The sequence below is a fragment of the Hyperolius riggenbachi genome, chromosome 1 (genome assembly GCF_040937935.1).
Source record: "Hyperolius riggenbachi isolate aHypRig1 chromosome 1, aHypRig1.pri, whole genome shotgun sequence".
Lineage (NCBI taxonomy): Eukaryota > Metazoa > Chordata > Amphibia > Anura > Hyperoliidae > Hyperolius > Hyperolius riggenbachi.
In genome coordinates this window covers 418031833-418054536 of record NC_090646.1, presented here as the reverse complement: position 1 = coordinate 418054536, position 22704 = coordinate 418031833, and the positions used below count along the sequence as shown (strand labels likewise).

Sequence of the window (22704 nt, the reverse complement as noted above, 5' to 3'; positions counted from 1 at the left end):
GCAGGGTTTTAAACGATAAGCATGAATAACGTTAAAAAAAATATATTATTTCGTTTAAAAATAATGTTTTATAAAGTTATAAATCATTAAATAATGTGTATGAAATCGGCAATTGTAAAAACGTTAATCTTCCGTTTAAAAAGTGAAATGTATAATAACGTTTTATAAAAGATTAATAAGAATTTTACTAAAACTATACCTAACCCTACTCTCACACAGAACCCTCCCTGTACCTACCCCTAACCCCTAGACCCCCCAAGTGGTGCCTAAACCTAAGTCCCCCCTGGTGGTGCCTAAACCTAAGACCCCCCTGGTGGTGCCTAAACCTAAGACCCCCCCTGGTGGTGCCTAAATCTAAGACCCCCCTGGTGGTGCCTAAACCTAAGACCCCCCTGGTGGTGCCTAAACCTAAGACCCCCCCTAGTGGTGCCTAAACCTAAGACCCTCGTGTGATAAGCATTAACCTATTTTGGTTTCTGGACGTAGAAACTACATCCAGAAACCATGTACGCTACCGCGCGCCCCGCGGCCGATCGCGCGCGTGCACGCGCACTCCCGGCCGCGGATTCGGTAGTCAGGGAATCAATATATCGGGCTATGAAGCCCGATCACTGATTCCTCTCCCCCGCTGAAAAAGCGACAGCTTCTCTCGGAAGCTGCGCCTTTTCTGGCCGTTCCCTTCCTGATGCGCCACTCTAAGCGTGTGTTACGCTTAGAGTGACGTCATGTAAACAAACTCATGGCCGCCATCTTGTGGCCAAAAAGTAATACTACACCTGAAAATGAAGCTAAATTAAAATCAACACACATTTACATTATAAATCTATTGTTTACCCCCCACCCTCCCAAAACTACCCAAATAAAATGTTTACTATAAATAAAAAAAACCATTACAATAAAAAAAAAAAACATGTAAATATTTACCTAAGGGTCTAAACTTTTTAAATATCAATGTAAAGATGAAATATTTCTATATTTTTTTTATTTTAAACTTGTTAATAGTGATAGATGCAAAATGAAAAAAATGCACCTTTATTTCCAAATAAAATATTGTCGCCATACATTGTGATAGGGACATAATTTTAATAGTGTAATAACCGGGACATATGGGCATATACAATACGTGAGTTTTAATTATGGAGGCATGTATTATTTTAAAACTATAATGGCTGAAAACTGAGAAATAATGAATTTTTCCATTTTTTTCTTATTCTTCCTGTTAAAATGCGTTTACAGTAAAGTGGCTCTTAGCAAAATGTACCCCCCAAAGAAAGCCTAATTGGTGGCGGAAAAAACAAGATATAGATCAGTTCATTGTGATAAGTAGTGATAAAGTTATAGGCTAATGAATGGGAGGTGAACATTTCTCTCGTGAAAACCACGGAACCTGAATGGGTTAATAACGTTTTAAAATAATACTGTGCTGTTTTTCGTTTAAAAATGTTTTAAAAAAATATTGTACTGTTTTGTCATTTAAAAATAATGTTTAAAAAATTATAAATCATTAAATAATGTGTACTCATGAGAAGCAGTTATAAAACATTAAAAGTCTCCGGGCGTCGCTTGTAAAACGTTATTTTTCTCCGGCGCCCTTTTTTCCTGTTAGGCGCCCATTAACCACTTCCCGACCGCCCACTACACAGGGGCGGCGGGGAAGTGGAGCCCTTCAGGACGGCCTCACCCACAGAGGCGGCGGTCCATTTAAGGGCATGGGCGGAGCGATCGCGTCATCCGTGACGCGATCCTCCGCCGGCGCCTGTCACCGCTCGCTCGCCGCAACATCCCGCCGGCTATACGGAAGCGCCGGCGGGATGTTAACCCCGCGATCGCCGCATACAAAGTGTATAATACACTTTGTAATGTTTACAAAGTGTATTATACAGGCTGCCTCCTGCCCTGGTGGTCCCAGTGTCCGAGGGACCACCAGGGCAGGCTGCAGCCACCCTAGTCTGCACCCAAGCACACTGATTTCTCCCCCCCCTGCCCCAGATCGCCCACAGCACCCATCAGACCCCCCCCCTGCCCACCCCCCAGACCCCTGTTTGCACCCAATCACCCCCCTAATCACCCATCAATCACTCCCTGTCACTATCTGTCAATGCTATTTTTTTTTTTATCCCCCCCCTGCTCCGTGCCCCCTCCTGATCACCCCCCACCCCTCAGATTCTCCCCAGACCCCCCCCCAGACCACCTCCCCCTGTTTACTGTATGCATCTATCCCCCTGATCACCTGTCAATCACCTGTCAATCACCTGTCAATCACCCGTCAATCACCCATCAATCACCCGTCAATCACCCCCTGTCACTGCCACCCATCAATCAGCCCCTAACCTGCCCCTTGCGGGCAATCTGATCACCCCCCCACACCAATAGATCGCCCACAGATCCGACATCAGATCACCTCCCAAATCCATTGTTTACATCTATTCTCTCCTCTAAACACCCACTAATTACCCATCAATCACCCATCAATCACCCCCTATCACCACCTGTCACTTTTACCTATCAGATCAGACCCTAATCTGCCCCTTGTGGGCACCCAATCACCCGCCCACACGCTCAGATTGCCCTCTGACCCCCCCTTATCAATTCACCAGTGCATTAATTACATCTGTTCTTCCCTGTAATAACCCACTGATCACCTGTCAATCACCTGCCAATCACCTATCACCCATCAATCACCCCCTGTCACCCCCTGTCACTGCCACCCATCAATCAGCCCCTAACCTGCCCCTTGCGGGCAATCTGATCACCCACCCACACCAATAGATCGCCCGCAGATCCGACATCAGATCACCACCCAAGCGCAGTGTTTCCATTTATTCTCTCCTCTAAACACCCACTAATTACCCATCAATCACCCATCAATCACTCCCTATCACCACCTGTCACTGTTACCTATCAGATCAGACCCTAATCTGCCCCTTGCGGGCACCCAATCGCCCGCCTACACGCTCAGATTGCCCTCAGACCCCCCTTATCAATTCGCCAGTGCAATATTTACATCTGTTCTCCCCTGTAATAACCCACTGATTACCTGTCAATCACCTATCAATCACCCATCAATCACCCCCTGTCACTGCCACCCATCAATCACCCCCTGTCACTGCCACCCATCAATCACCCGCTGTCACTGCCACCCATCAATCAGCCCCTAACCTGCCCCTTGCGGGCAAACTGATCACCCACCCACACCAATAGATCGCCCGCAGATCCGACATCAGATCACCACCCAAGCGCAGTGTTTCCATCTATTCTCTACCCTAAACACCCACTAATTACCCATCAATCACCCCCTGTCACTGCTACCTATCAGATTAGACCCCTATCTGCCCCTTGCGGGCACCCAATCGCCCACCTACACGCTCAGATTGCCCTCAGACCCCCCTTATCAATTCGCCAGTGCAATATTTACATCTGTTCTCCCCTGTAATAACCCACTGATTACCTGTCAATCACCTATCAATCACCCCCTGTCACTGCCACCCATCAATCACCCCCTGTCACTGCCACCCATCAATCACCCGCTGTCACTGCCACCCATCAATCAGCCCCTAACCTGCCCCTTGCGGGCAAACTGATCACCCACCCACACCAATAGATCGCCCGCAGATCCGACATCAGATCACCACCCAAGCGCAGTGTTTCCATCTATTCTCTACCCTAAACACCCACTAATTACCCATCAATCACCCCCTGTCACTGCTACCTATCAGATTAGACCCCTATCTGCCCCTAGGGCACTCAATCACCCGCCCACACCCTCAGAATGCCCTCAGACCCCAGCCCTGATCACCTCGCCAGTGCATTGCTTGCATCTATTCCCCCCTCTAATCACACCTTGAGACACCCATCAATCACCTCCTGTCACCTCCTAGCACACCTACCCATCAGATCAGGCCCCAATTTGCCCCGTGTGGGCTCCTGATCACTCGGCCAAACCCTCAGACCCCCTTCCGATCACCTCCCCAGTGCATGGATTGCATCTATTTTCCCCTCTAACCACCCCCTGAGACACCCATCAATCACCTCCTGTCACCCCCCTAGCACTCCTATCCATCAGATCAGGCCCAATACAACCTGTCATCTAAAAGGCCACCCTGCTTATGACCGGTCCTACAAAATTCGCCCCCTCATAGACCACCTGTCATCAAAATTTGCAGATGCTTATACCCCTGAACAGTCATTTTGAGACATTTGGTTTCCAGACTACTCACGGTTTTGGGCCTGTAAAATGCCAGGGCGGTATAGGAACCCCACAAGTGACCCCATTTCAGAAAAAAAAGACACCCCAAGGTATTATGTTAGGTGTATGACGAGTTCATAGAAGATTTTATTTTTTGTCAAAAGTTAGCGGAAATTAATTTTTATTGTTTTTTTTTCACAAAGTGTCATTTTTTACTAACTTGTGACAAAAAATAAAATTTTCTATGAACTCGCCATACACCTAACGGAATACCTTGGGGTGTCTTCTTTCTAAAATGGGGTCACTTGTGGGGTTCCTATACTGCCCTGGCATTTTAGGGGCCCTAAACCGCGAGGAGTAGTCTAGAAAACAAATGCTTCAAAATGACCTGTGAATAGGACGTTGGGCCCCTTAGCGCACCTAGGCTGCAAAAAAGTGTCACACATGTGGTACCGCCGTACTCAGGAAAAGTAGTATAATGTGTTTTGGGGGTGTATTTTTACACATACCCATGCTGGGTGGGAGAAATTTCTATGTAAATGGACAATTGTGTGTAAAAAAATCAAAAAATTGTCATTTACAGAGATATTTCTCCCACTTAGCATGGGTATGTGTAAAAATACACCCCAAAACGCATTATACTACTTCTCCTGAGTACAGCGGTACCACATGTGTGGCACTTTATTACACCCTAAGTACGCTAAGGGGCCCAAAGTCCAATGAGTACCTTTAGGATTTCACAGGTCATTTTGCGACATTTGGTTTCAAGACTACTCCTCACGGTTTAGGGCCCCTAAAATGCCAGGGCAGTATAGGAACCCCACAAATGACCCCATTCTAGAAAGAAGACACCCAAAGGTATTCCGTACGGAGTATGGTGAGTTCATAGAAGATTTTATTTTTTGTCACAAGTTAGCGGAAAATGACACTTTGTGAAAAAAAAACTATTAAAATCAATTTCCGCTAACTTGTGACAAAAAAATAAAAACTTCTATGAACTCACCATACTCCTAACGGAATACCTTGGGGTGTCTTCTTTCTAAAATGGGGTCATTAGTGGGGTTCCTATACTGCCCTGGCATTTTAGGGGCCCTAAACCGTGAGGAGTAGTCTTGAAACAAAAATGACCTGTGAAATCCTAAAGGTACTCATTGGACTTTGGGCCCCTTAGTGCAGTTAGGGTGCAAAAAAGTGCCACACATGTGGTATCGCCGTACTCGGGAGAAGTAGTACAATGTGTTTTGGGGTGTATTTTTACACATACCCATGCTGGGTGGGAGAAATACCTCTGTAAATGACAATCTTTTGATTTTTTTACACACAATTGTCCATTTACAGAGGTATTTCTCCCACCCAGCATGGGTATGTGTAAAAATACACCCCAAAACACATTGTACTACTTCTCCCGAGTATGGCGATACCACATGTGTGGCACTTTTTTGCACCCTAACTGCGCTAAAGGGCCCAAAGTCCAATGAGTACCTTTAGGATTTCACAGGTCATTTTGAGAAATTTCGTTTCAAGACTACTCCTCACGGTTTAGGGCCCCTAAAATGCCAGGGCAGTATAGGAACCCCACAAATGACCCCATTTTAGAAAGAAGACACCCCAAGGTATTCCGTTAGGAGTATGGTGAGTTCATAGAAGATTTTATTTTTTGTCAAAAGTTAGCGGAAATTGATTTTAATTGTGTTTTTTCACAAAGTGTCATTTTCCGCTAACTTGTGACAAAAAATAAAATCTTCTATGAACTCGCCATACTACTAACGGAATACCTTGGGGTGTCTTCTTTCTAAAATGGGGTCATTTGTGGGGTTCCTATACTGCCCTGGCATTTTAGGGGCCCTAAACCGTGAGGAGTAGTCTTGAAACCAAATGTCGCAAAATGACCTGTGAAATCCTAAAGGTACTCATTGGACTTTGGGCCCTTTAGCGCAGTTAGGGTGCAAAAAAGTGCCACACATGTGGTATCGCCGTACTCAGGAGAAGTAGTATAATGTGTTTTGTGGTGTATTTTTACACATACCCATACTGAGTGGGAGAAATATCTCTGTAAATAGACAATTGTGTGTAAAAAAAATTAACAAATTGTCATTTACAGAGATATTTCTCCCACCCAGCATGGGTATGTGTAAAAATACACCCCAAAACACATTATACTACTTCTCCTGAGTACGGCAATACCACATGTGTGGCACTTTTTTGCAGCCTAACTGCGCTAAGGGGTCCAAAGTCCAATGAGCACCTTTAGGCTTTACAGGGGTGCTTACAATTTAGCACCCCCCAAAATGTCAGGACAGTAAACACACCCCACAAATGATCCCATTTTGGAAAGTAGACCCTTCAAGGTATTCAGAGAGGGGCATGGTGAGTCCGTGGCAGATTTCATTTTTTTTTGTCGCAAGTTAGAAGAAATGGAAACTTTTTTTTTTTTTTTTTTTCTCACAAAGTGTCATTTTCCGCTTACTTGTGACAAAAAATAATATCTTCTATGAACTCACTATGCCTCTCAGTGAATACTTTGGGATGTCTTCTTTCCAAAATGGGGTCATTTGGGGGGTATTTATACTATCCTGGAATTCTAGCCCCTCATGAAACATGACAGGGGGTCAGAAAAGTCAGAGATGCTTGAAAATGGGAAAATTCACTTTTTGCACCATAGTTTGTAAACGCTATAACTTTTACCCAAACCAATAAATATACACTGAATGGGGTTTTTTTTTATCAAAAACATGTTTGTCCACATTTTTCGCGCTGCATGTATACAGAAATTTTACTTTATTTGAAAACTGTCAGCACAGAAAGTTAAAAAAATCATTTTTTTGCCAAAATTCATGTCTTTTTTGCTGAATATAATAAAAAGTAAAAATCGCAGGAGCAATCAAATAGCACCAAAAGAAAGCTTTATTAGTGACAAGAAAAGGAGCCAAAATTCATTTAGGTGGTAGGTTGTATGAGCGAGCAATAAACCGTGAAAGCTGCAGTGGTCTGAATGGAAAAAAAGTGGCCGGTCCTTAAGTAGTAGAAAGCCCTAGGTCCTCAAGTGGTTAAACGATATTTATTATGGGAGTGAATCGCGGCGCCCTTTTTGTCCACCTGCCTCATGCACCCAAATTTCCTGCTTCCCTGTATGTTGACCCTTAATCAGATGGGTAAGCAGTGCATCTGGGGTCATCAGGCTACCCCCCTGCCACATCCAACTTGTGCTCTATGATGTATATACCTCTAATAGAACAAATTCACACCCATCATAACATGAAACTGCTTACATGCTCCTGATAAGTCACTGTAAGTGACATAATTAGTAGGGCTGTAAAGACGGGGCTACCGGAAAATGTGGTGGGCCTGTGGCGTAGGCGGAGATACAAGCAGCGCGATCAAAGCCAGCAGGTCGGCCACACACAGGGTTGATCCCATAAAAACTCTTAGAAATTTTTAAACCTGATTTTATGTGAGTGTGCATTCTTTTTATTATTACATTTTACATACAGTTTTACGCTATGGTGTGTGTGTGTATTTGTTCTATTTTAGGTGTATTGGCAGGGCCGGATTTGTGGATGGGCCCTCAGGGCCGATGTATAGGGCATAGGAATGCTTGGGGAGCCAGAGCCACTCACTCATTTCCTATCCCCGCAATCACTGTACTTAAGTTCTGGCCAAAAAGAAGGAACAGAGAAGTAGCACGCTGTACGCACAGCATGATCAGCTGATCACAAGCAGTGGCCACGTGGACTGTCCCATCCCGGATTGTAGTTAGTAGAATATCAGTAAACTTATTGAAATTCTATAGCATTTCCTGGCACCCACTTTACCAGCCACAATAACCACAATAGAAGGATAACAGCTATGTCAGGCACTCTTTATCCCAATCATTATTTTTACACGTATGCGCCTCAATGCAGTAACTGTAATTAAAGTGGATCTGAGCTCAGGACTTCCTCTCTGCTCTAAAAGATTAGGGGCAGTATGAAAACAATCAGGGGAAAAAATGTCTTTTTTACAATGCACAGAAATCAGAAAACAAAGACCCGAAAATGTACTGGATGTCTTTCCTGTACAGCTAAGCCAGGCGCTGCGAGTCATGCCTACTGATTGCACACTTGTTACACACAACTGTATCTAAATTAACAAACACAGTTTAGTGCAGCTGATTTCTACAACATTTCTATGTGGAATGAACACATTTCAGTCTGCTCTTTGCAAGAGCTCGGATCCACTTTAAACTGTAAAAAAACTGGAACTGTAATAAACATTAACTGAAAAAAGGGCAATTACTCTCCTGCAGGGAAGCAAAGTGACAGCATGCGTTAAAAAAACCTCACAGAGTGATGGGATTTATGTTGCATTAACCATTCCCCGTAGAAATATACCTGTAAACACTTACTTTTTGCTGTAATTGCCTGCTCCAGTGCATTGGCATCCTCCATGGGATTGCGACGTGGTCGCGTAGTCAAGTCTATTTCATCCTGTACATCATGTGCCTCCTGTCAGGAAAAACTTGTATACTTAATTTATGTTATTTGCTGCATATTTTCAGCAAGCTAAATACTAAAATATTAGCTTCTAAGAAAAGGTGATGATAATCTGATTTTCTAATCTGTTTATTTTATTCGTAATTTAAAGTCTGCATAGCACAGTCATCGTTTCGTTTCTGTACTTACTACAAATATTCCATCAGTTGTTTGTTCAAAATAGGGACTATTCAATGAATAGGCTCACAACAACTGTACTCCACTCTGAACAGAACACAGTCATGCAAAGTAGTTTTGGTAAAGCTGCAAAGAAATTGAGCTTACTATTATTGTTGGAAATTCTGGCCACAGATTGAATGGAAATAACTATTAATTCCAAAAGGCACTGATTAAGCTTATGGCTTTTTTCATTTATTTGTTTTTTTGAAAGAAAGTGGAATTTTCCTTTAGACTGGGTGCACACATGCTAGCGTGGGACGCAGAAAAAGATGCGTTTTACAGTATCTGTACTGCATTTTACAGTATGCGTTTTGCAAAGGCTGGTTTTGTTGCAATTTCTTTTTTTTGCATATTATGCAGAATGGGTGCCAAAATGTACATAATGAATGTCTATGGTGAGGCATATGCATAGCGTTTTAATGCGTTTTTCATACATTTTTTCTTTTTTAATAAAGATCTCTGGTGTGTTACGCTTTTTGTTTTCTTCATAGTGATTTGCATACATTTAAATATGAAAAAGCATACAAAAAGCATATGCGTTTTACATATGCGAACAGCAAATGCATTAAAACTCACGCAAAATGCATGAAAAACGCATCTGCATTAAAAAACGCAAAACGCTGTAAAAATGCATTACAAAATCGCACATCATCATAAAACACACCTTTTTCACGCTATGTCATATGTGAACTCAGCCCTAAAGTGTGACTGCACTGATGTACAAGTAGTTTCCAGGTTCCCCACTGTCATCCATAGCTCGTGTTTCCACTGCAGTCAGGGCTGGATTTGTACCCTTTACCGCCCAAGGCCACTGTCACCAGCTTCCCCCCTTCAGTATAATTAGCGAGATGACCCCTTCCCTCCAGTATAGGTAGTCTGATGACTCCCTTAATCCCTCCTTCCCCCCCCCCCCCCCCTTTCAGTATAGGTAGCCAGCTCGCCTTCACACTGCAGCAGCCATCAGTGTCACTCATTTCTCCGCTCATCTCCAGTGCAGAAGCTTCCTCTTCCTTTCCGTCTCCAATGCTGCCCAAGTCCATAGCCGCCGGCCACAATGCAAATGTGCACAGAGAGCAAGGTGGATGCTGAACAGGGGGCTAGCAGCAGAGTACCGCAGTCAGGCGCTTGCCTGATCTGTCTGCATTGCAGCATTTGCAAGCTTGCAAATGCTGCATCAGTTTAGCCTGCTGCTTTGGTGCCCTTGTTCCTGTGGTGTCCTAGGCCATGGCCTAGGTGGCCTTGGCCTTAATCTGGTCCTGACTGTATGAAAAGCATAAGCAATGCATACATCAGCTGCTATATACATACTGTAATGCCCATTCAAAATGTATTTATATGAGATACTGGTGAGCTGACAGTGAATATGCATTTTCTGTCTGAAATACGGAGGAAGAGGATTAATTTGAAGCGTAACTGGACAGACATGTCACATGATGAAATAAACATGGTTATGTATTGTACTAAGTCTACTTAGTTTTAAAGATTTTCATTAATGTTAATGTGGATACAAACATTTCCAAAAAGTAATCCCTGCAGAGGTTTTCAACATACTACACTAACTGCATAAAATAACAAAGAAAACAATACACCAAATTGCAGTAAAGCTTCAAGACATGGCTATCAGAGATAGTTGCACATAATCTCAGAAAGAAGGTCAGCAAACCACACAGAGCTGCGTTCAGGTCCCATAAGGAACCACCACATAGAGAAAGGCAGGGGAGAGAGCATTCGCTAACTGTCTAGCAAATTTAAGATAACAGAGTAGGCCTGAGGCCTAGGTTATTAAGGGAGCTAACCCATGGGGATAAAGTCCTCTGGTATTGAGAATAGTAACGTCGATTATAGCTAGGATATCCTCACTTAGTATTACCTCAGTGACTCTGGAGTAAACCGCATCCGGATTGAGAGAGGACTGTTTCCAAAAAGAGGCCAGGCGAACTCTAGTCAGCCCAACCACGTGTTGGATCAATCTGTGGTGTGGATAATGAACTCCATCAGGTTTCTCTCCTGGCTCTACGGGCTGAGAGGTAGAGCCAGGCCCACCACAGACTGAATCTTATTCCATATTGCTTGCCAAAACATTTAGGCCTGGGAACATGTCCTCTAAGTGTGCCATAAGGAACCCAGACTCCCTCAGCCCCGAAAACAGAGCAGAGAGTTGAAGGAATCGATCTGGTGGAGCCTGCCTCAAGGGAGTGATGTATACAATTTAACTGAAGTTTTCAGTGTGGAATAGTAAGTACTTCCTTTTGTGAAATCTTGACCATCTAGCTCTACTTAGATCCCTAAAACAGCATTTGAATGCATGCAGCCAATGCATAAAATAAGATGAACTGATTGTTTTGAGATTTATTAAGCATGAAGTATAACTCCACTTAATAAAATGTACTAAACCAGTAAGAATGCTGTACAAATCTTTTTGTAATTCATTGATAATATCAAATATATGCCAGATGGGAGTGGCAAAGGTTAAATAATTCCCCTGTGTTCCCCATCCTTGTCTAGCCCTCCTATCCCCCCCCCCCTTTCGGTCTTAACTGATCTACACCCCTACCATATACATAACCCTGATTGTATATTCTCTTACTACAGTCCTTTCTCATGATTACTGAATAGGTCGGAAACTATTGCTATTACATAGTCTCATAAATTTATAGTATTATTTATGCCCATAGGTGTATGCTAGGATGTACTCTAGAATTGACATTCCGTGGACATTTTGCCTTAAACATTCAGGTTTTCTCTTAGCACGAGAATTTGTTATTTATTGGAATGCCATAGGATATCATTATTTATTTTCTTATATTCTTTTATATATGTACATATTTATTTCTCGTTTTCTAAATTAATTTATTCTAATGAAATGTTTATAGACACTATACCTGAGATATCGGATTGAATAACTACTTTTTGACATGTATTTATGTGTTTTGTCCCTGCATTCTCCCACTATACGTCAGTATTTGGTGTACTTTTAATACTTCAAGTTTAATGAGTTGGTACATTTTTTTACAATTTTTCCTATTTGGCCACAAGATGGCAGCAATTTATAGGTGCTGAATTGCTCTGTAATTATAGTGGGTGCTTCGTTTTCAGTTTTGCTAAATGCAGTTGAACTACATAAAACTTTATTTAATTAATGGTTCTCTACCCCCTAGGATTAGCCACACTCGCTATAACCCTCCCCAGCCCCTTACTCCCATTTCTTTTTTTGCCCATTTGCCATGCCCTTTTCCAACATGGCGCGGACTAACTCTGGCACATGCGCCTACCGCTCACTGACGTACTATCCTACGTCCTACACCCGTCGCTGGCCAGCCTAATTTCCTTTTTCCTGTTAGTCGGATGCGACCGCAAGGTCGCATCCAATACGCTACTGAGCGGCTCCCTCCCGAGAGTGGTCACGGACCCCTACCACGCCCCCTGTGTATCCTAGGGACCACCCTCCTGCGTCCCACACACACGTGGCTGTCCCGCCCGGTCTCCTCCATATCGTCAGAGAGATATATATAGCGCTGGTCGATCCAACGTTCGGTTTGGCGCTCTGGCACTGGTTTACACATCCCAGGTAAGCTCCTAACCCCCTCCCTCCACGCTATACACCTTCTTCTGACAGCGCTAACCCGCACTACCCGGATCTTATCTCTCTCTTATCCCACCTGACAGTGCAATCCTGCACTGCCGGCTTCCAGTTTCCACATATGCCCAATTAACAGGGCCTCCAGCACTCCTCTGTTGACCACTAGATGGATGTGCCACACAGAGGTGTCATCAGCATTTTCCCGCTTGAACCCCCTAACCAGGGCCATTTTAAGAAGCAACTACTGTATGACATTTTAGGCCCTTCTCTAGCCCCTTTGATTATATGGTTTTTACCTTATCCTTAATCCCTTATTCCCTTACCCTTCCATCCCTTGGCCACCCCTATGTTTACCGGTTATGGGGGTCTTCCCCCCCCCCCCATTTATATGATATTAGTATATCTTATTATTCTCCCACGTATTTGCTAGACCACCCCAATACGTCTAACCTAAAGTATATATGCCTTGTACATTGTTTTAAGAATCCGTTAAGATAAACGTTTTTTCAAGGACGTACCATCTATATTAGCGTTTTATATTTGTTTATTCTGTAATTTAATATACGTGTCTTCCTTTTTTAATGTACATATTGCCAAGCGCCAATTTATGTTATTTGTTTATTAATTTTTAAGCACACTAACCTGACCTGAGGAAGCGGTTTGTACCGTGAAACGCGTTGTCGAAAGTGCTTTATGTCAATAAAACTACCAACATTTTTACCAAGTTAAGTGAAGTCTTCGTGTATATACAAGGGAACACCGAACACATCAAAAGGGCGCCTCCTATCCTTCTTGAAATGACTGCCCTAGGCTTTTAGAAGCCCTGCCCATGTTATCTCATGTGAGATAACTCAGGGTAGGGCAATCTCAGCTGGCTAATCTTGGACTGTCTAATGCAGCCATGCAGAGCAGCAGGGAGTGTTTCATATTTACCTATATCATTCGCCTCTTTCTCTTCTCTTTCTCTACTTGGGGCCCTGTAATCCTGACTTCCTCTTCTGGTTTCCAAACAATTAATATGACATTGGTGGTGGAAAAGGGGTGGTGGCAGAGTCTCTTCCTTCACTCCTCTTCCACTATCGAGTGGTGCTGCAACGCTGACATCATCCCCTGGGTCACGATCACGTGTCATATCATGTGATCGAGAACTAGAAGGGGATATCGGCATTGCATTGATCGCTCAGTGGAGAAAGAAGAGATCCGATCCAGCATCCGGAACAGGTAAATATGAAAAGGCTCCCTGCTGCTTTGCATGGTCTGCCAGGCTGGGAGGAAGGGACAGCAGAAAAAATGTGACTGTCCAGCACATATATGGTTTTCCAAATGTGGCTGCTAAAGGGTTAATATATGTACAATCCTTTGTTTATTCCTTATGTCCAACCCTTTTTCCATGTGCGATCCCCCTTAGTCTGCAGAAACCCTTTGTGACTGCACATAATGTATATGTTCTTCCCTTTATGGATCACCAATCAATATGTGCCCAATTTCTTTCCAACCCCCTCCACTCGTGCAGCTGTCTCAAAGTGTGCAGTCTCTCCTCTCCTTCCTTACTGATGCCATATGTTATTCCAGTGAACTGTCTATTTATGCACTGCTCACTTGATTCCCCTGGACTCAGACACATTAAAACACTACAATAATATCTGTATCCACTAGATGTCATTGTTTCTCTGAGAATATGGGAATATTGCACTTGTATGTATCTATAGTATACCATATGCATGTTTTTCTTTTTGTTCACTGTTTTCCTAAGCTAATGGTAGTACATTATACTGTATGTGTGACAAGCAACATATGAAATCCAAGCATTCTACAGAATGCCTAAAGAATTTTAGGCAAAATATGAAATATTTTATTTCAAAATGCTATGTACTTTGCCTAAGGCATTCTGGCCAACAAATGTATTTGCTTTCTTTAAAGGTTTCAAACCAATACAGTAAGGTAATAAAAACTTTTTACCTAAGTAGTGGGACCTCCAAATGCTGTAGAGTCTCCCCAGATCCTCCTCATCTCCCGCTGATGCTACTCATGATCCCTTTCTTCTCCCCGCCTGTGCTCCCCTCTGTGTACGTGCTCAGCTGTACTGTGCATGCACTACTGTGCAGGTGCAGACCATACTCGTGCATGTGCAGTACAGCCATGCTCATACTTAGATTGGTAAGCCAATTAACCCTTGGCACATTCGCACACGAATACTGATTCAGGTTGCATTCACAGTGGGATGTTGCATTGTAATGAGATGTTAAAGTCGCAATGCAGCATTACAAATGCAATGCAAAAAAAAAATGTTTGTAACGCACATTAACGATGTGTTACCGTTACGTAGGTACAGTAAAGCATACAGTCAATGAAAAGTATGCTTTTCTGTACCTGGTAACGTGTGCATTTAGAGGTAATGCACTAAAAGCAGTGAGTTACCATAATGCTACACGTTACAATACAACGCTAACCTTGCACTGTGAATGTCGCACAGGATTAGCATTGCAGTGCAGTAAGCTGCATTATAAGAATGTATAATGCAGCTCCACAACATCCCACCGTGAATGCGACCTGAAACATAATAGTGGTGATATGCAGAAATTTCGCACAAATATAATTTTTCATCGTAATTCACAATTACAATGCAAAATCATAAAGAAAAATTTTGCGTAAAATTGAAATTAATTGTGTTTGTACACATAATCAGGAACCATAGTGTAACGATCGGTGCAACACAGAGAAGATCTGATTACCGGTGATCTGCAGTATCACTGGGAATACAGATATATACCAGATTATAGATGATCTGCAGTATCACCGATAATCCGATATACAAGCTAACCTTGGACACCTGAGTGGAGTAGTAGTGTTTGGTGCAACTGTAACACTTAGAGGACGAGGCCTCAGGGCAGTAAGGAGTGCTGCACAAATTCCTTCCAAAAGCCTGGACTCTCCCGGGGGGAGGAGTCAGGCTGAGAGTAGGAAGGACTAACTGAGAGTGACACTCAGGAGGAAGTGTCACTACCAGAACTGGGAACCACCTCTAACAGTAAGGTCGGTTCTCGAGGTCGGACAAGCCAGGTCAAAGCTACACAGGCAGATACAGTACAGATTCAGAAGGCGAAGGCGGGGTCTAATAACAAGCAGGGTTCGGCAACAGGGTAACAGAATTATCGAGGCACAGAATCAGGAGGCAGAAGCGGAGTCTTAGGGCGAGCCGGGGTTCGGCAACAGAGTATCAGAATAGCAAGGTACAGGATCAGAGTGCAGAAGAATAGTCAGGCAGGCAGAGGGTCATAACAGATAATCACAATCAAACTAGTACTTTAAGCTATCAACAGAATCTAGCTAAGTGTAGGATTACAGCTCCAGCTGGTCCCGGCACACTTTAGGATCTGACTCAGGTCTGAGTGCTAACACATTGTGATCGCAACGCCAGACAACCAGCAACTGAACAGTCAGCACTATATATACAGAAAAGCTGCCCAGCACCTCCCTAAGTGCTGGACCAATGAATGGTGCTGCAATTGTCAGCTGACCGGCCTGGTCAGCTGACTAACTTCTGGCTGTCATATAAGCCTTGCCTCTCAGCGCGCACGCGCGTTACTCTGAACCAGTGTGGACTATCAGGCCGAGCCACACCAGTCATACTTTGCAATGTATCCAGCGAACTGAGCGTGGGGGCCACCGCACCGCTCTCTGCACCAGCGGTGGCTTCCCCACGCTCACCCCCATTGCCAGGGACATTACTATGCGACAAATCTGCTGCCTCTAATGCGGAGTCTGCCGCTCTGCCTATGCGGCATGCGGCGGTTTCTCCGCGTTGTGTCGTCATGCTGGACGCGGAAACAGCCGCCTCACCTTGAGAAGCGGTGGCTTTTCCGCGTTTCTTCACAGTACCCCCTCCCTGAGGAGTGGACTCCAAACAACTCCTACCCGGTTTCTCGGGATGTAAGGCATGAAACTCCTTTCTTAATTCGTCCGCATGCGACTCCCAGGTACCCATGACCTTTCCTCAATGCCATACCCTTTCCAATGCACCAGATATTGTACTGAGTTCTGTACAATGCGTGAGTCTAAAATTTTCTCTACTTCGTACTCAGGTTGGTCATCTACCATTACAGGAGGAGGAGGAGTGGGACCCACATGAACTGCAGGCTTAAGCATTGACAAGTGAAAAGATCTTACGCCCCGCACGCTGGCCGGAAGATCTATGGCATAAGTGATGTTGTTGATTTTCTTAGTCACAGAAAACGGACCTACAAACCTGGGGCCCAGTTTGGCTGATGGCTGCTTCATGGTCAAGTGACGTGTGGACACCCAGACTAAGTCCCCTGGCTGAAACTTCCATTCCAAGGAACGTTTTTTGTCAGCTTGACCTTTTTGACTTTGAAACGCCTTCTCCAAATTATTCTTAACAATTCCCCAATTGTCCCTGAGTGACCTCTGCCAGACCTCCAGTGGTGGAAACGGAGTGGAGGCCACTGGCAAAGGAGAGAACTTAGGCAACCTCCCGGTCACCACCTGAAACAGAGAGAATACCGAGGAGGAACTTTCCAAGTTATTGTGCGCAAATTCTGCGAATGGCAAAAGCTTGACCTAATCGTTCTGCGCCTCAGCAACATAGCAACTTAAAAAACTGTTCCAATGACTGATTGACCCTCTCCGTTTGCCCATTGGTCTGTGGGTGGTAGCCCGACGAAAATGACAGCTCCATGCCCATTTGGTGACAAAATGCTCTCCAAAATCCAGACACAAATTGGACTCCCCGATCTGACACGATGTTTTCCGGAATGCCATACAACTGGAAAATGTGGATGATGAACAAATCGGCCAGTTCCTGAGCCGAGGGGAGTCCTTTTAGGGGCACAAAATGGGCCATTTTGCTAAAGCGGTCGACCACCACCCAAATGACCGACATGCCTTCAGACCTGGGAAGTTCCCCCACAAAATCCATGGACAGGTGGGTCCATGGCTCACTCGGGGTGGGCAAAGGCTGTAACCTTCCCACAGGTGCCAGCCGGGAGGGCTTACTTTTAGCACATACCGCACATTCCCTGACATACTCCCTACATTCTGTTGCCAAGGAAGGCCACCAAGCACACCTGGCAACTAGATCCTGTGTTCTGGAAGCTCCAGGGTGACCAGCATTCTTATGGGCGTGGAACATCTGCAGGATCTGAAGACGGAATGGCAGAGGAATAAACATAACCCCTCAGGTTTTCCCTCAGGAACATCCTGCTGAAAGGGACTTAAAACCTCTGTCCAATCCTCCCAGGTTTCTGTTGCTGCTAACAATAACCTCTGCGGGACGATGGACTCAGGGGCAGGGGCTTGTGCTGTCTCTGGCTCAAAACATCTGGACAGGGTGTCTGCCTTAATGTTTTTGCTACCTGGAGTGTACGTGATTACAAATCTGAACCTCGTAAAGAATAAAGACCATCGGGCCTGACGGGGACTTAATCTTCTAGCTCCCTCGATATATTCCAAATTTTTGTGATCAGTGTAAACCGTGATTGTATGTTCTGCTCCTTCTAACCATTCCTCAAAAGCCAACTTGATGGCCAGAAGTTCCCGGTTGCCTATATCGTAGTTCCTTTCCGCTGGTGAGAACCTGTGGGAAAAATAGGCACATGGGTGCAATCTGCCCTGTAACCCTGAACGTTGAGACAACACAGCCCCCACCCCAACCTCTGAGGCATCAACCTCTACAATAAAGGGGTAAGAAGTATCCACGTGTCTCAAAATGGGTGCTGAGCAAAACAACTTCTTCAGGTTGGAGAAGGCTGCGACAGTCTCAGGGGACCAGTGGTTGGTATCTGCCCCCTTTTTTGTGAGACTGGTAAGGGGTGCGATGATTGTGGAGTACCCCTTTATGAACCTTCTATAGTAATTCGCAAAACCCAAAAATCTCTGGAGGGCTTTCAGCCCCACTGGTTGTGGCCATTCCAGGACAGCGGTGACCTTAGCAGGATCCATTGACAAATCTGAGGTGGAAATCACATACCCCAAAAACGTGACGGATGTCACCTCAAAAAGACATTTCTCCAACTTGGCATAAAGCATGTTCTGTCTCAGCTTGTTCAGCACAAATTTAACATGGATCCTGTGTTCAGAGAGGTTGTTAGAGTAGATTAGTATATCATCGAGGTATACCAGAACAAATCTACCCAACACCTCTCTGAATACCTCATTGATTAATTCTTGGAAGACGGCCGGCGCATTACACAACCCGAAGGGCATCACTAAGTACTCATAATGCCCGTCGGGTGTGTTAAAGGCTGTCTTCCATTCATCGCCCTTTCTAATGCGGACCAGGTTGTATGCACCCCTCAGATCCAACTTCGAGAAGATCTTAGCACTCGTGACCTGCGTGAATAAATCGTCTATCAAGGGTAACGGATAGCGATTCTTCACAGTGATTTTATTCAGACCACGGTAATCGATGCAAGGTCGAAGACCTCCGTCTTTTTTCTTAACAAAAAAAAAACCGGCCCCTGCAGGCGACCGAGAAGGGCAAATGAACCCCTTGGCTAAATTGTCACGGATGTACTCCTGCATTTCTGGACCAGACAAATTGTATAGATGACCTCTAGGGGGCATACAACCAGAACGGAGATCGATGGGGCAATCGAAAGGGCGATGAGGAGGTAACTTACCAGCAGCCTTGGGACAAAATACATCAGAATATTCAGAGTATTGCTCGGGAACTCCTTCCACATGAATCTTGGTCTGACCCAGAATCAGATCGGAGACCTCATCAGATAGGCCTGACAAAAAACAATCCAACAGGGCATAGGTGTCCCACCTAGCTGTAACTGACCACCTTCTAAATTCAGCCGCATAATCTTCGACCGGACCCTTGCCTTGCCGCAAAAGCTTGAGCTTCCGCTCAGAGGTCGAGGCAAGGTCCGGGTCGTCGTAAATTACTGCCATGGCTTTAAAGAACTCCTCTACGGAGGTAAGGGCTGTGTCCCCTGTGGGCAAACTGTACGCCCATGTCTGCGAATCGCCTAATAATAAGGTTCTGATAACTGTGACCCTCTGAGTCTCCGTTCCTGAAGACTGGGGTTTCAAGTCAAAATAGGACAACACTCTACTCCTAAAATTTCGGAAGTCAGATCTGTGGCCAGAAAACCTTCGCACAATCACACATGATCCACTGATGTCTGGAGGGTTTGTACTGACCCTGATAGGGCATCTATAAGAGTTCTGTGGGTGCCCAGTACTTGATTGATGTTCTCCACCAAAGTGGCAAGTACACCCAGACGATCAGTGTTTGCGTCCATTTTGTATTTGGTCTGGCGTTCTGTAACGATCGGTGCAACACAGAGAGGATCTGATTACCGGTGATCTGCAGTATCACTGGGAATACAGATATATAGTAGATTATAGATGATCTGCAGTATCACCGATAATCCGATATACAAGCTAACCTCTGGACACCTGAGTGGAGTAGTAGTGTTTGGTGCAACTGTAACACTTAGAGGACGAGGCCTCAGGGCGGTAAGGAGTGCTGCACAAATTCCTTCCAAAAGCCTGGACTCTCCCGGGGGGAGGAGTCAGGCTGAGAGTAGGAAGGACTAACTGAGAGTGACACTTAGGAGGAAGTGTCACTACCAGGACTGGGAACCACCTCTAACAGTATGGTCGGTTCTCGAGGTCGGACAAGCCAGGTCAAAGCCACACAGACAGATACAGTACAGATTCAGAAGACGAAGGCGGGGTCTAATAACAAGCAGGGTTCGGCAACAGGGTAACAGAATTATCAAGGCACAGAATCAGGAGGCAGAAGCGGAGTCTTAGGGCGAGCCGGGGTTCTGCAACAGAGTATCAGAATAGCAAGGTACAGGATCAGAGTGCAGAAGAATAGTCAGGCAGGCAGAGGGTCATAACAAACAATCACAATCAAACTAGTACTTTAAGCTATCAACAGAATCTAGCTAAGTGTAGGATTACAGCTCCAGCTGGTCCCGGGCTCTCGGCACACTTTAGGATCTGACTCAGGTCTCAGTGCTAACACATTGTGATCGGAACGCCAGACAACCAGCAACTGAACAGTCAGCACTATATATACAGAAAAGCTGCCCAGCACCTCCCTAAGTGCTGGACCAATGAATGGATCTGACTCAGGTCTGAGTGCTAACACATTGTGATCAAGGTGTGTGCTGAAGGAAATAGAAAAAAGGGGGGACGGGAAGACACCGGGAGCCCAATCTAGTGTAGTATCTCACGAGCGGTTTTCTTTGTTAGTAAGTAAAATATCGTATATACTCACAAAGCTAGGTTGCACATAAGGCAACCAGTGTATTTCGTGTGTGGGGAAGTACCGTCCCCACTCGGCCTTGTGAGGAAGTGTCGTTGGTCGCAGCGCCTTCAAAAAGATACCACCTGCCAAGGTGGTGACCCCTGGTCCCAGGGGGAGTAGACAACACAGGAAAGTAGGAGGCGCCCTTAGAGGTACTTTAGATTTGTCTTCCAACTTAGTGGATGAGTTTATATATACACTATTAACCAATTTTTCGGCGTGGGTGGAAATCAATATACACTCTAAAATTGGAGGTACTGGTATTACTTAATTAATGGTTCAAAGATATGGAATGATCCTACCTTAATAAGTAGTCATTCTCATGTGGTTTGGTGTAAAATTAGAATTTATTGTAGCACTTTAAAATGACAATGCGTTTCGCGGTTACAACCGCTTCATCAGGTCGTGTATCGTGCCTATTAAGAAGGTTCTCCAGTCTCGGGCGCCTCATATGATTAAGTAATACCAGTACCTCCAATTTTAGAGTGTATATTGATTTCCACCCACGCCGAAAAATTGGTTAATAGCGTATATATAAACTCATTCACTAAGTTTGAAGACAAACCTAAAGTACCTCTAAGGGTGCCTCCTACTTTCCTGTGAACACATTGTGATCGCAACGCCAGACAACCAGCAACTGAACAGTCAGCACTATATATACAGAAAAGCTGCCCAGCACCAGTGCTGGACCAATGAATAGTGCTGCAATTGTCAGCTGACCGGCCTGGTCAGCTGACTAACTTCTGGCTGTCATATAAGCCTTGCCTCTCAGCGCGCGCGCGCGTTACTCTGAACCAGTGTGGACTATCAGGCCGAGCCACACCAGTCATACTTTGCAATGTATCCAGCGAACTGAGCGTGGGGGCCACCGCACCGCTCTCTGCACCAGCGGTGGCTTCCCCACGCTCACCCCCATTGCCAGGGACATTACTATGCGACAAATCTGCTGCCTCTAATGCGGAGTCCGCCGTTCTGCCTATGCGGCATGCGGCGGTTTCTCCGCGTTGTGTCGCCATGCTGGACGCGGAAACAGCCGCCTCACCTTGAGAAGCGGCGGCTTTTCCGCGTTTCTTCACACATAGTTTAGCAATTTTGCGTAATTGTTGAGTAATTTTTTGCCAAGTTTGCGGGTTATAGCAAAGCCCCCATACATGCTATCATGGACAAAATAGCTACATATGTTAAGAAGAAGGGTGGGAACAAGGAAAATAAATCATTTTTCAAAAAGACCTTGTAGTTGAAAAAATCTATTTTAAATATGCAAAGGAAAAATGTTGTTTAAACTGTCATTTTTCTGAGTTTAAAACCCATTTATCCTTTGCAATAGCAATAGCATCGGGAAAAAATAACGTGAAAATTATGCAAAAAAATAGGTGGAATTACAAATGGATTACACAAAATCTGTTGAATGTCCGAATCATAATTTCTGTAGACATATTTGAGAAAATGTACTCAAAATTTTGCATAATCGTAATTAGCAGATTACGATCACCACTAATAATAATAAGGAATCTGTATCCCTACAACTCATTTCATGCTGAAATCAATCCGGAATCGGCCTTGTGATGCCGCATCTGCCGCCTCGCCACCCCCCAATGCTGTCTCCCTTTATGTTCCATGGTCTCCCCCCCCCCCCCCCATCATGCCCAGTGCTCTATATATTACCTCTCCCTGTCTGCTGCTGCATCTGGGCTCCTCGGTCCATACTTGCACCCCACATGGTTGCCGGAGTAGTGCAGGCTACCACATGGGGCAAGTGTATGGACGGAGGCAACAGCGGACATGGAGAGGAAATGTATAGCGCACTGGGCACTGGTGGGGGAGGGTGCGACATGGAACATTAGGGGACAGCGTTGGGGGTATTGTCGCATTCGTTGCTTGTCCTGATATCGCTCGCCGTTACCACTGCACGCCAGACTGACCATGACGGCCCGACATCTTGTAGCATGTCCAACCGTCT

At 44.8% G+C, this 22704-nt stretch overlaps 1 protein-coding gene across 2 annotated transcripts in view; it reads right to left on the bottom strand.

Annotated features, from left to right (window-relative positions):
* LOC137518525 (annexin A1-like) overlaps nt 1-22704 on the bottom strand; it is an 80086-nt gene that overhangs the window by 41049 nt on the left and 16333 nt on the right. For both annotated transcript variants that reach the window (XM_068236505.1, XM_068236513.1), the window contains exon 3: nt 8571-8670. In XM_068236505.1, the coding sequence (XP_068092606.1) occupies nt 8571-8670 (100 nt within the window). The remainder of the gene's footprint in view (nt 1-8570; nt 8671-22704) is intronic.